At 46.6% G+C, this 15,000-nt stretch overlaps 1 protein-coding gene across 2 annotated transcripts in view; it reads left to right on the forward strand.

Annotated features, from left to right (window-relative positions):
* Positions 1-15,000, forward strand: part of slc12a5a (solute carrier family 12 member 5a) — a 225,554-nt gene that overhangs the window by 144,854 nt on the left and 65,700 nt on the right. The window contains exon 3 of one of the 2 annotated variants that reach the window (XM_076267804.1): positions 841-854. The exons of the other annotated variant lie outside the window; for it this stretch is intronic. Within the exon in view, the coding sequence (XP_076123919.1) occupies positions 841-854 (14 nt within the window). The remainder of the gene's footprint in view (positions 1-840; positions 855-15,000) is intronic. 2 annotated transcript variants of the gene reach the window in all.

Consider the following 15,000-nt stretch of genomic DNA (forward strand, 5'->3'; position numbering starts at 1 on the left):
CTCAGCACACAGTGAACACACAGTGAGGTTAAGCACACACTAGTTGCTTAGAGGTCACTCTATGGGAGTCCACCCCTCAGCTGGACAGTGCTGGTACTTCTCTGGTTTGCTCATCTGCAGGTGGTGCCAGAATTGTCCTGCTCTCTTTTGAATTCCGTGGGAAGACACATCCACAGTTGGCAGCAAACATGTGGATAAAATGCACATCAGCTATGTTGTGTTTTGGAAAATAGAAAAGCTTGAAAAATGGAACCACACCGACTCGAAGTGGACAATAATTACTCCTCCCCTGGCAGTGGAGTAAATGACCAATCAGCTGAATAACCAATCCTATCCAGGCCACGTGAAATATGCTTTCAGTGCCAAACACACACACACACACACACACACACACACACACACACATGCACACACACACCGACAGAAACACACAAACACACACTCACAAAGCCACTCACAGCCCACCCGCATTGGTAGGACCAGGCTTGGTTTTTCAAAGAGATGCTTTCAACACCACCTGGGTCTATGTGATTGATTTCACAGAAAGGTGTGTAAACACCAACAGTGCCCTCTGTATGTGTGAGCTTGTCAGTGTGTGTGTGTGTGTGTGTGTGTGAGTGTGAGAGGGGGGGGGGGGTGAAGGAGAAGAAAGGAGTGAGGAAAGAAAAGGAGTAAAAAAATGGACAAAAAGAGTGAATAAAGAGAATGGGGAATATGAAATGGGAGAATACCAATCAGTAAATGAAGGGGATAGAAAGAGAGAGAGAGAGAGAGAGAGAGAAAGAAAGAGACAGAATTCAGTAGCTCTGGATGCAATGGATAGAATATTAATGATTAAAGAATAGTAATGGTGGGTGAAGTGTGTGTGTGTGTGTGTGTGTGTGTGTGTGTGTTGGTCTCTTTAGAGAGATGAGCCATGGTGTGTGTGTGTGTGCCAGCTCCCTGCTACGCCAGCTAGCATCACTCGCCTAAGTAGGTCAGGCTCCATGGAGGCTCCGCTCCACACCAACTCCAGAGGAGAAGGATGTGTGTGTGTGTGTGTGTGTGTGTGTGTGTGTGTGTGTGTGTGTGTGTGGTGAAACCTGCATCTCTCTCTCTCTCTCTATCTCTCTCTCTCTCTTGTTGTTTTTTATTCCTTTCTTCATTTCTCTCTCTCCAGTATCTCATTTAACTCTTTTATCCTTCATTTCTGTGATCACTCTTTCCTCTTCTCCTCCTCTCCTCTCCTCTCTCTCTCTCTTCCTCACCCCTCTCTCTCTTCTCCTCTGCTTCTGTCTCTCCTCCTCCACACTCACCGTTTCTCTCCACCCATCTAGCAGGGAATTATGTGTGCACTGTGCTATTTATAATGCCACCGCTGCTCTCAGTGGTGTAGTACTGATGTGTGTGTGTGTGTGTGTGTGTGTGATGTTGCTATGTGTTGTGTCATGTTGTGTGTGTGTACCGTGTTATGTTATTTTTGTGTCAGGTTGCATTGTGTGTTGTGCAAAGCGTTGCGTTACGTTGTGTTGTGTTGTAGTCCATCTCCAGAGGGTGGGGGCTTGAAAGCTCCTCGGCTTTGTTTTCCTTCCTGCATTTTTAAAGATCAATCCACCAGCTTCACCGGAACAAACATGTTTTTTAACAAGCGGTATCAAGTGCACCATCCGCCGGTGCGCACACCGCACCGCACCACACTGCACCGCACTGCACCCCACGGCACTCGTACACTCCACGTGGACACGTGTTCAACCCCAGTCCTCCTCTCTCTCTCCCTCTCTCTCTCTCTCTCTCTCTCTCTCTCTCTCTCTCTTTCTCTCTCTCTGGCCCATTAGCGTCGACTGCGTTTTGATATTTTTCAATCGGGAGCTATTTTGGAGTTTGCGCCGGCCTCGGTTCCCTCGAGCTGATTTATTCATGATTACACAGTGCCTGTGGAGGTCTACTGGGGGTGCGCTGTCGTCCCCCCCCCCCGAACATCCTCAGTGTACGGCCTCTCCCTGCCTCGGCGTCGCGATGAGTTGACGGTAAACAGCTGAAGCCAGAGACTCCAATGCAGTGGAAGAAATGTCTGTAGGATCTGCAGAGCTTGAGAAGAACACAACGGCGCTCTATAAATAATGGAGCCGGATCAGCTGAGAGAGCTCTAATTTCACATGTGAAATTCCCCCTCGTTATTATTCGTGATGGGAGATTAACCTTCCATGTCGAAGGCATCAGAAGCCTCGGAATAACCAACATGCCCTCCGTTGCGTGGCTCGTGCATAATTCTTTGGCAGCAGGAGCAGTATTGCTGCTCGGGCTGCTGATTAAACGGCTATATTTTGCATAACAAATCCGAGCTCAAGCAGGCTCAGATGGAAAGTGTGAATCATGGATTGCACTTCGGCTCCAAACGAGCAGGAAAGTGCACACGTGTCCACTATGTACTCGCAGTCTTGTGAGAGAGGTTCAGGATTAGACCGCAGGTCAGCACATGAGGGCCAGTTCTACTCACAGAGTACTAGGACTAGACAATACAAGACCCAACAGCTTTCAAACTGCAGCTTCACTGCATTGTGAGTGTTGTAAACCCAAGGCATTGAAGCCAGCTTCATGTAGTGAAACACCATTCATCCATCTAGCCATCCCTAGATGAGTTTTTATTAGCCCATCACACACACTCTCACAAGTTAATCTTTTTATTATCTTATAATCCTGTTATTGACGTGTAATTACTGCTATTGAGTGTGACTGTAACACGTTATTAAGGATGAAGAGGCTCATGAGATTGCATTTATTTTATGAGTGAATGTCCTCTCCTCCGTCTGGTCATCTTTCCAAACTGGCCTGTGGTGGTCTGAGTCTAACTGAACGTGACGAGTGATTCTTATTTACACATCATGAACTGAGCAGCTGTCTTCTGCTTGTCAAAGGCCTCCGGCTCTTTCTCTCTTCTTCTCTTCTTCTCCCTCCATCATCCACTCCCTCTCTCTCTCTTTTCTTCTCTCTCACTCTTATGCTCTCCTTTTCATCCTTCCTCTTTCTTTCTTTCTTTCCTCTCCTTTTTCCCTTGCTCCATCATTCAGGTTTTGTCCTCCCTCTCTCGCTCCATTCCTCTCTTTCCTCTCTCTCTCTCTCTCTCTCTCTCTCTCTCTGTCTCTCTCTCTCTCTCTCTCTCTCTCTCTCTCTCTCTCTCTCTCTCTCTCTCTCTCTGTCTCCCTCCTCTGCACACCACCGCGGGGCTTTCTGCTCCAGACACGGCGCCTTTGCACTCAGCGCTCGGCATTCTGGGCCGTCACGCCAGCTGTGCCCAGTCCCCCCCCTTGAGGAGTGACTCAACATGACCACCCACTCTCTGTAGTAAGCAAGGTCTGACACACACACACACACACACACACACACACACACACAGGAGGCTACCTTCTCATCTTCTCCATCGTATGGTGTGTGTGTGTGTTTGTTTGTGTTTGTGTGTGCATGTGTGTGTGTGTGTGTGTGTGTGTGTGTGTGTGTGTGTGTGTGTGTGTGTGAGTGTGATACCTTGTATGAGTGCATGAGTACATCAGACAGTGTGTGAGTATGAGTGTGTCTGAGTGTATATACACAACAGTGAGTTAACGTTTGAGTGTACTGTAAGTCTGTACTGGTGTAGGTGTGCGGGTGTGTGTTAGTGTGAAAATAAGTATGAGTATACAGTAAGTGTATAATAAGTGTGTGTGAGTGTGAATATCAGTGTGTGTGAGTGTGTGTGAGTAGAACTATAAGCACATTCTTTTCTCCTCTAAATGGCATAACAGTGGAATCTGTCAGTGAAGGGCAAAGAGCAATTATCTTACTATGCTGATTGATGATCCTGCTACTGTTTAACTCAGCACACAGAATGTGCTACACACACACACACACACACACACACACACACACACACACACACACACACACACACACACACAGGTGTGAACAGACAATTCTTTCTGGATCATTGCATGTGTTTCTGTCAAGTGTTGTTTAAGAAAAGGGGGGCTGGTGGCGTTAACTTGTTGGAATTGCAGAGGTGGGCCATTTATCAGCATTCCCCTGCAAATGCAAACAGCAGCAGGCCTGCCCGCTCCCATCAATCTGCCCAGAGAGCACAGAGCGTGACGGAGGACGAGGAGCCCAGGGAGAGAGGGAGAGAGGGAGAGAGAGAGATAGAGGGAGAGAGAGAGTGAAAGGTGGGCACGGAGGACACCAGCAGGAGAAGGAGAGGAGGGAAGAAAGAAAGAGAGAGAGAGAGAGAGTCTGGGACTGAGGATGCCAGTTGGGGAAAGAAGGGGAAGAGAGAGACAGAGAGGGAGGACAAGAACAGGAGAGAAGAAGACAGGGAAGAGAGAGACAGAGATGGGCACAGAGGAAAGCAGGAGGAGGTGTGCAAGATAGAGTGGGGGGGAGGGCAAAAAATGGGAGACATGAAAATAGGGAGGAAAACAGGAGGGGAGATAAGCCCAAATTGTTAAGTGTAAAATGTAAATGAAGAGTGTGATTAGTTTGTGTTGATGAGCACTAGCACTAGTGTGTGTGTTGTTAGATTTGATTTCAGTAGTGTTGTGCTGTGCTAGACATGGAGATAGTTAGTTCATCAGAGATAGAGGGCTCCATTCTGAGCGTGTTGTGTTGTTCTGCACAAAGCTCAGTGTGTGGAGCACACGCGGGTTCAAGTGGTCCGTTGTGCCGGTCTGTTTGCGCGCGTAACCGTTGATTGATTTGTGTTGAGCGCTGTGTTGCGTAGCGTCTGAGTCTGTGCTCTGGAGAGCAGAGGACTGTTGTGGGTTGACTGTATCTCCAGCCCTGCTTTGGTTGGGGGGGGCTCAGGCACTTCACGGAGTCCATCTCCTAAGGCTTTTGAGCTCGGGCGAGACGGTCGCTCCTTTGAACCTCAGCGCAGCATCAGTGGCCAGTCCTTTTTTAATCTGTGTGTTTAATTAGCTTTTTAGTAGAGTCCTGTTCGGAAAGCCGGGGCTGAGCTTTGAAGACCCCGCAGAGCACCATCAAAGACACGCAGCAGCAGCAGCGGCAGCGGCGGCAGCAAGTAAAGACCAGAGGAGGAGGCAGCTCGCTCCATGGCAACTCTCTCCTCTCTCCTCTCTTCTACTCACTCCTTTCTTTTCTTTCCTCACGTCTCTCTTTATTCTTCTCTCTCTCTTTACTCTTTTCTCCTCTCTCTGCTCCCTCCTCTCTCGTTTCCTCTCTCCTCCCTGTCTTTTCTCCTCACTCTTCACTTCTCCTGTCTCGCTTGGTCTCCTCGCTTTCCTCCTGCCTTTTCCTCTCCTCTCTCATCTCTCCCTTTCCTCTCCTCTCTTCACCCATCCTCTCTCCCTCCTCTCCTCTCCTCTCCCCACACCTCCTCTCTCCCTTTCCTCTCCTCTCTTCACCCATCCTCTCTCCCTCCCCCCTCACACACCTGTTGATGGACACACCTCTCCTCTCTCTCTGCTCCTCTATCATTCCTCCTCACTCATTCATTTCTCTTGCCTCTCTCTGCTTTCTCTCTCTCCTCTCGCCTCCCTCTCTCTTCTCTTCCCTCCCCTCCCTCCTCCCTCCCCACACCTCCTCTCTCCCTCCTCTCCTCTCCTCTCCCCACAGCTCCTCTCTCCCTCCTCTCCTCTCCTCTCCCCACACCTCCTCTCTCCCTCCTCTCCTCTCCTCTCCCCACACCTCCTCTCTTCCTCCTCTCCTCTCCTCTCCCCACAGCTCCTCTCTCCCTCCTCTCCTCTCCCCACACCTCCTCTCTCCTCTCCCCACACCTCCTCTCTCCCTCCTCTCCTCTCCTCTCCCCACACCTCCTCTCCTCTCCTCTCCCCACACCTCCTCTCTCCCTCCTCTCCTCTCCTCTCCCCACAGCTCCTCTCTCCCTCCTCTCCTCTCCTCTCCCCACACCTCCTCTCTCCTCTCCTCTCCTCTCCCCACACCTCCTCTCTCCCTCCTCTCCTCTCCTCTCCACACACCTCCTCTCTTCCGCTCCACCCCACAGAGCTGTTGACGTGCTTTGCCTCGTCTCCGCTCCTGACCAATGTGCCACTCACAAAGCCGCTCCTGTTGGCCCTCGGAAGCTCTGTGCTGAAAATGGGCCATTGTGTTTGCCAGGAGAGCATTCAAACTCAGCACAGACAGCGCAGAAGCCTTAGCTACTGTTTCATTGCTGCCTTTTTCATAGCGGCTTTGTTGGGACACGCACACACACACACACGCACACACACACACACACACACACACACACACACACACACACACACACACACACACACACACACACACACACACACACACACACAAACACATAGACACACAGACACACACAAACACACAGACACAGACTCACACACTAACACACACACACACACACACACACACACACAGAGAGAGACACACACACACAGACAGACACACACAAAGGAAATTCAAGGAAATTCAACACTGCTAATTACAGGCATATTTTTTGTAAAGGGGACATTAAAAAAAGCCTTGTGTTTTCAATCAGCTGAGCAGCTCAGTGGCATGGAGAAGTGGGCTTTATGCGCCACTACAGAATTACATAATCACAACAGAAGACAATGCCAGGGTCTCTGCAGAAAAGGAACTTCCACAGAAACAGCGTTTAAACAGCCAGACATCTGGAGATGAGATATGAGAGTGAATGAGGAAGAGTCTGAGTGAAGCAAGCATTTCATCTGTGAGAAAAGTTTTGGTTCGGCCGCAGACTGTTGGCCCCAGATGTTCTGGTCAAGATAAGGTCCATATCTGAACCGTGAGGAGCTAAAAGCCGAGAGGGAGGACATTAAGTCCAGGCGATATCGGTGGTGTGATAGAGAACAGGCTGTGGGAGAGAGAGATAGAGAGAGAGAGGGAGAGATAGAGAGAGAGAGAGGGAGTCTAGCCAGGATCTGGGGTTGAGGAGACAACATTGTGGGGATGCGATGGCAAACACGCAAACAGCAGTTACAAACATGCACACAAACTCTCTCTCACACACATACACTTACAGTACAGTGCACACATATAGTCACAATTCTCTCTCACACACACACACACACACACACACACACACACACACACACACACACAGGCTGCAGAGACAATACGGTCTGTATTGTGGGCTCTTGGGTCTGGCTGTTTTCCTTTAGAGAGACAGAATGAGGCAGTTCCTCTGGACTGGTCATTTGGTCGGCATACCAAGTAGTCTGTGAAGAGAATAAACAAACATTGTGTGGTGTGTGTGTGTGTGTGTGTGTGTGTGTGTGTGTGTGTGTGTGTGTGTGTGTGTGTGTGTGTTATAAAAACACATACATCTTAAAAGTCAAACCAATCGATTCAGAGGATAGGCCCCTGTCTCATGTTTTAGTGTGTGTGTTTGTGTGAGTGTGGTTGTTTCCTGAGGTCAGTGTCAACCAGACCAGTCAAAACACACTTCCTCAGAGAAACAGTTTAGAGAGGCACACACCTTTTCTAAAACACTGGCTCTGGTGAAATACGTTTCGCCGTGCCATTCTGACAGTCCTGTGGGTGTGCTTCAGTAACTTGACTAACTTCAATATATGAAGAAAAATTATGCAGATACCAGCCAAACAGATTAGCCTTCAGCAATGCTTTCCACTGTGCAAGTCTACTCACAAGCATTACTCACTCCTAACTCATCGCAAGTCTACTCATCAAGCATTACTCACTCCTAACTCACAAGCATTGTTCACTCCTACCTCATCTAGCATTACTCACTCCTAACTCACAAGCATTACTCACTCCTAACTCATCTCATATATTCACCCCTACAGACTGACTCCCAACTCGTAATATTTACTCTGGCTTAGGACCCCTTATCATCTCTTCAATACACTGGGTGTGAACAGTAATGTGATAGACTTACAACGCACATTACATGCGTCAGACCCAGATGTACAGTACAGGCTGTTGTAGGAAATGAAGTCAGCAAATGTCTCTTTTATTAGGTGAGGGTACAACACATAGGCAAAAAATAAATATTAGTAATTGTAACGTTTTGAGAGGGCCCCAGTGATTGACAGGAGTCATGCTTCCTATATCTGATCCATTCGAGTTGTATTATCCTGTCCCATCACACGGACCACTCCTTCTGCATCTCATCCTTGTATTCTGACATCTAATTCTTAAACATATGTATTCATTTGGGGGCAGAGGGGGTATCAGTAGGCTCTTTGGCTACATTCCTGCTTGTCTGGTTATTATTTCAGGACCATGGCCAGCTCCCTCACCAAGTATTGTTTTTCCTCATTCGCACAAACTAGCCATTGATTTCAGAACCCTGGCCAGTTCCCTTTCCAAGTGTGCCTTTCCTCATTCACATAAACTATAGTGATTGATTTCAGGAGCCAAGCCAGTTCCCCTCACAAGTAAGCTTTTTCCAATGATCGTCTTTTCCTCATTCGCAAACAAACCAGTCATTGATCTCAGGACTGGGCCATGGCCAGTTTACTTTTCCTCCTCCACACAAACTAATCATTAAGATGGGTGCTGCCACCTCCATACGGATGGCAACAGTGAAGCCCTGCATATGTTCTAAAGGCATACAGCATATTGGGGATTTCCCTAGAGTTTGTTGTCTCATATGTGTAAATCCCTGCTGTTGGTCTATAATATATTAATAGATCCATTTTGCTCCTAGCAGTAATGTTTGTTGTAAGTACATTGCCCACTGTGTTGACTGAAGAAGGCAGTTGTGCTTCATATTATCAAAGTCCTTTTAGGCAAGTCCCTCCACTCGGCGGTCATTTGACAACGCTTTTTGGGCACTCGTCGGGCATCCATTTCGGCAGAAATGCGCGTGCGCCAGGCTTCACGACACCAATCTTGCTCCAGCGCGAGATCACAACACATGATTGGCACGATGTCTTCACAACACACCACATGATTGGCTCAATGTATTCACATCACACCACATGATTGGCTCAATGTATTCACATTTTGACATTTTGCCGAGGAAGGGGTGGGATATGCGTAGACAATGGCCATATTGGCGTGACAAACTAGCCCCATGCATTTCTATGGAGTACTTTTTGAGTGCTGTGTCTCCACATTAGAAAGTCTCTGATATTATTCATTGTAAGCAGTGTCCAATGGTACTACATTTGACATGAGTATCCCAAACAAACAAAACATTAAATAAACAAGTAAACATAACGCAGAAAAATGGCACCAGGCAGCAACAGCTTGAACACAGTGGCAACAGCTTCTCACCAGAAGTGTGAGAGTTTTTTAGCACCTTTTTTAACAGAGGAGGGGGGGGGGGGTGTAAATAGAGAGAATGTGTTTTTCTGAGACATCTTTGATGTGTAGCCACCTCAATAGCATTCAGTCAACTTCATCAGAATGTTCTGATGGAATTGGATCCTGTTTAGAAAAAGGAAATAATGGAAAAGTATCTGAAGTGTCAGATTGGAGAAGGTCATTTTTTCTCGGCAGCGGACTTCTCTCCAGTGTGGTGCAGTCCCTTCATTTCCAATTAGAGCTTTTCTTATTTAGGCTAAAATCCTACCCAAACGTAAAGCTTCCATCTCCCCAGTAAAATAAATGTGTGTTCTTTCATTTCTTTTCTAATTCAGTTGTGCGCGGACCAGTGAAGCAATACATTTATTTGTCTGCTTTTGTCTGACTTCGTCATCCCTCGTTCTTCTCTGTGAAAATAGCTCAGCAGGCCCTCATGACATAATCTGTAAATCAGTCTTTCAGAGAGAGAGCAGAGGAGTATAAGAAACAGAGAGAGAGAGAGAGAGAGAGAGAGAGAGAGAGAGCAGAGCACAAGAAAAACAAGCAAAGGTAGCGGGAGATCCAGAACGATGATAGATGCTCTCCCCCTGGGCGAAGGCATTCCGGAGTGCAGGGGATGGATTATCATGGAGTGTGTCCTGTCACTAAGACATACGACCAGCCCACACCACCTCACACTGCACAAACCACAGATACTTCTTTAACACACACACACACACTGCTCATACGCAGATAAACGCATATATACACTCAGACGGTAGACTCAGAGACACACAAACTCACTTACACATAGACACATAAATATACACACACACTCAGAGTCAGACAAGCCCACTTACTCTCACACACACTTTTTCTTTCTCTCTCTCGCTCTCTCTCTCACACACACACACACATACACACACACACACACACACACACATACACACCTCGCTGTAGACATCACCCAGACAGCCACCTGGGGGAAATGTACTCTGAGGATACTGGAGGACGACGCCATCGCCTCAGGCTCTTCGGCTGGGTCTCCGCTCACACTGCTGCCAGGCCTGTCGCACATCGGGGGGTGTTCAGTTTCACCAAACAGAGGCGAACGTTTGAGGCTGTGCCTTTTTATTTTTTAACTGTTATATTTGACCATTTTGATGGAAACACTCTAAATTGTTTGATTTAAACGGTAGCTCTTAGTCCAGTTTCTTTGCCCAGAACTACCTCCCAAGAGCATTGGTGTGTGTTTGGAAAATGCTTGCAGTGAACTCAAAGCAAATGAAAAACCGTTTGAGGACGTTAACAAACGTTTGCTTTTGTTCGAACATTTGCTGTTTTTACTGAGAGCACCTCCGGCTCACGTGAGGCCCAGATACGGCCCAGGTCCTGACAGAGACAATGTTCCAGAGGCAGCCGCAGCTTAGGTCCTCTCCAGAACTAAGGACAGAGGCACAGCACAGCTAGATGGAAGCAGAGAGTAGCAGAGCTTTGTGTGTGTGTGTGCGTGTGTGTGTGTGTGTGTGTGTGTGTGTGTGTGTGTGTGTGTGTGTGTGTGTGTGTGTGTGTGTGTGCATATTTAAGTGTATTTGTGTGGTGGTGATGGGGGAGGGGTACATATTAAATATTGAAAGCACCCCCCAAAAAACACACACACACACACAGCATGTCTCAGAGTATCCAGAGAATGTGTAAGGCACTGGAGAACTAGTGTCACACAGGGAGCAGGGAAGAGGAAGAGTTACATAACGCACTCCAGTTCCCGTTCTCTGATGTACACACACCCACACACACACACACACAGACACACACACACACACACACACACGCACACACACAGACAGACACACACACACACACACACCAGCACCTCTCTCTCACACACACACACAAACACGCACACAGACACACCAGCGCCCACTGTCCGATGGAGAACCATCTCTTTCTGCATCACTGCAGGAGCACAGCATCAAATCCTTATAAACAAAATGTTCTCATAACAAGCTCGCAATGACAGCTTCTATTAATACAGGCTATGTTACCAGACTGTACGATGTTTTGCTGAAAAGCACTCTATTCTATACTGAAAAGGATTCTTGATGGCTCAGTAGGGTTCTACATGAACACCAGAGCTCTCTCTCTCTCTCTCTCTCTCTCTCTCTCTCTCTCTCTCTCTCTATCACACACACACCACACACACACACACCATACACACACACACACACAAACAAACAAACAGCTTATACTGCCCTGACACATTTAAAATTAATATGGCACATCATTTTTTAACCTTATTTTCTATTAATCATCTTAATTATCTTTTTAATTACAACTATTTTATCTTGATCATTTGTTTTATCTGAAAACCTACACTTTGTCAATCAATGAGCTTTTGTTTAAGCCTTTGTTTCAATTTAAGCCTTTGAACTGAAATAGATTAAAGAATAAGACATTCACGTCTAGGGCCTAATTCACTTAACAAAGGATCTTTAGAAGTATTCAGTCCCTTTAGAAGTATGCAGTCCCTTTGTGATTGGTAGTGAGGGAACAATCAGAGAGGGAGAGAGAGAGAGAAGGAAGGGAGGATCAGAGAAAGAGAGAGGTGGGTTTAGGAGGTGAGCGAGAGAGAAAGAGGAATGGTGAGATGGAGTGAAGGAGAGGAAAAGGGAGAGCAGTAAATATATGGAGGGAGAGAGAGAGAGATGTTTTCATCTACCTGTTTATCATTGTCCCTGGCTGTTCTTTACAAAGTTATGTGTGTGTGTGTGTGTGTGTGTGTGTGTGTGTGTGTGTGTGTGTGTGTGTGTGTGTGTGTGTGTGTGTGTGTTTGTGTTTGTCTGTGCGTGTTTGTGTGTCACTGTCCTTGGCTGTTTATAACAGACTAAATGCATAATTCATCATCTGCATCAGAAAGAGAAGGCCCACACACAGCATAGATACAATAATATGCACACCTTCACACACACACACACACATCACACAGAAATACACACTTCTATTCCACTCTACGCGTTATATATATATATATATATATATATACAGTATATATTATTATTATTATTATTATTAGTATTATTATTAGTATTATTAGTATTATTATTATTATTATACGGCTCTTCAGAGTGCTGCAGAAAGTACCATTCACATAAATGGGCCTTCCCAATGTTCAGAGGTCTGCTAAATACATATAATGACCTCTGCAAAACATATAATGACCGCTGTCAATGGCAACGGGTTTTGTGCTTTGGATTGTGTGTTCACTGTGTGCTGAGTGTGTTTCACTAATTCACGGATTGGGATAAATGCAGAGACCAAATTTCCCTCACAGGATCAAAAGAGTATATATACTTACTTACTTCATGGAACTTCACTGAAAGTGAAAGTCAGCAAGTAATATGTTGCCATTCAATATCTGAAACTGTCAAGTTCTATTTGTGTGGCAAAGTATTTGTTTTCTCAGTGGAAGTCACGAAATGGTAACAAAATCTATTTAAAAGGCCCGTTGTGTGAAGTTTATTTTCCCGTTTTGGCAAGTAGCCGTATAATTAGAAGGATAATGTATTGTCCACCGGTCATTATCGGAAAATAAGTCCCGACAGGGTAAACAGGACCCCGACGTGAAGTGAAAACAATACATTACCCCTTACATATGCTTGAATCATCCCCAGAGGGAAATGACAGTGTCCCTGCAAACACAGCACATACACATGTAATCCATAAGGCACAGCCTGAGTAGGAAAAGAGGCATAATGCAGACTTGACCGTTACTGCCTGTTAATAAATAGAATAAAATGTGGCACAATTATAACACTGCTAGGTGAATGAAAAGGTAAACGCAGAACAGGAAGGAAAAACAGGATAGGATAGTAAATGGAGCTGCCATTGTGCCGATATCAATATGATGTGCAAGTACAGCGGTGAAAAGTGCATTGCAGCTCAAAAGTCTCAAAAAGTGTGTGAGCGTATGTGTGCAGCGCACGTTTTCAAACCTGTCATCATCATCATCATCACCAGAAGGCCTTTCTGGATGAAAATTTAGCAGTGAATGTTTCTTGCCCACATGAAAGCCCAAGTAACCCCACCCCCTGCCCCCCTTCGGCCATGATGACCCAGGCTGAGGGCTGCTGCCTGTTCCCAGTGTGGGGAGCTGAGCTCCTGGGCCTGCCTGCCTGCTTCCTGCTGAATGGGGGAGTTTGGGGGAGTTACAGAGAGTTCAAACGTTCCCTTTTAAGTGGTACGCTAGCGTGAGATGTGCCGTTTACACGTGGAGGCAATGGGAGGGAGAAAATGGGAGCTTTTAGAAGCCTAATGGAGTAGACGCCCCAGCAGCTTAACCCTCTCTCTCTCACACACACACACACACACACACACACACACACACACACACACAAACACACACAGGCTCACACAAATAAAGGCACTCTCACACACCAAATCCTGTTTGACCAGAGGCCATTTCTTGCACATTTACACACACACATACACACCTACACAAACACTGGCAATGTGAAGAGACTTGCTGAGACAAGTGTGATTGTCCATGGAGATACAGAGCAAAAAAAAATGGATATTTATTATGTATTCACATTTACTTTCCTAAAATGACTCAGTGTGTGTGTGTGTGTGTGTGTGTGTGTGTGTGACCCATTTCAGGCTAGCTGAGCAGGACACATTAAGCACCTGAGACTACCTGTCAGCACTTTAGCTGATGTGTTGCATTTACAGGTTTTGAGTATGCGTGTGCGCAGGGAAGGTGTGTGTGTGTGTGTGGAGTGGGTCTTCTGGATAGTGTGTGGACAGATTAGTGACATTTCTAAAGGCAGAAGTCTCCTGAGAGCGCTTTTCTGATTAATGTGCACTCTGATACCTTCTCCCTGTTCTTTCTCTCTCTCTTTCTCTCTAAATCACTTCTTACTCTTCTTCTTGCTCTCTCTATCTCTCTCACCCTCCTCTTGTTTTGTTTTTTCTCTCTTGCATCCTCCTCTGTCTTCTTACCTCTCCTCTCCCTTTTTCTCTCATCTGTGTTCCCTCTCTCATTCCTGTCCTCCCTCTCTCATCCATGTTCCCTCTCTCATTCCTGTCCTCCCTCTGGGCTGATTTCACACCTTCTCTTTCATGTTGCTTCTCTATGTCCTCCTCTTCTGGAATAGCCTTTACTCAACCCACCGCCCCCCACCACACACACACACACACACACTCACACACACACACACACACACACACTCATCCTCTCTCTCTTTCTCTCTGTCTCTTCTCTCTTTATCCCTCTATTCCACCCATGCCCTTTCACACTTTACCTTTGCTTTTCTTCCTCTCTTTCTTTCCATTTTTTTCTCTCTCTTTCTCTCTCTTTCTCTCTCTCACTGCTGTGCACCTGAAACCCCAAAGAGCTGTGAGAGAGTGAGAGGGAGTGAAAGAGATAAAGAGAGAGAGAGTGAGAGAGACAGAGAGAGTAAAACACAGAAAGCAAGAGAGTTGGAGAGAGTGAAAAAGAGGAAAAGAGAGAGAAAGTGAGAGAGACAGAGAGTGAGGGAGGGTGTTGTGGGCCCTGGTGAGATTGCCTGAGACTGGCAGCCGATGGAAAGGTCAGTCTGAGGCAGTGACTCTGCCGGTAATTTGTGAAGCTCTGAACACCTGCCACATCCTCAGAGTGATCACTCAAGACCCAGCCAGCCGATCACATATCCACCCTCAGATCAGACTCAACAAGTAGATTACTAATACTCTTCACACCTGCCACATCCTCAGAGTGATCACTCAAGACCCAGCCAGCCGATAACATATCCA

This window comes from Alosa pseudoharengus, unplaced genomic scaffold, assembly GCF_046254945.1.
Source record: "Alosa pseudoharengus isolate Yale_2024_CS ecotype anadromous, Long Island Sound unplaced genomic scaffold, YU_APseudo_1.1 YU_APseudo_1.1_scf_5, whole genome shotgun sequence".
NCBI classification, from domain to species: domain Eukaryota; kingdom Metazoa; phylum Chordata; class Actinopteri; order Clupeiformes; family Clupeidae; genus Alosa; species Alosa pseudoharengus.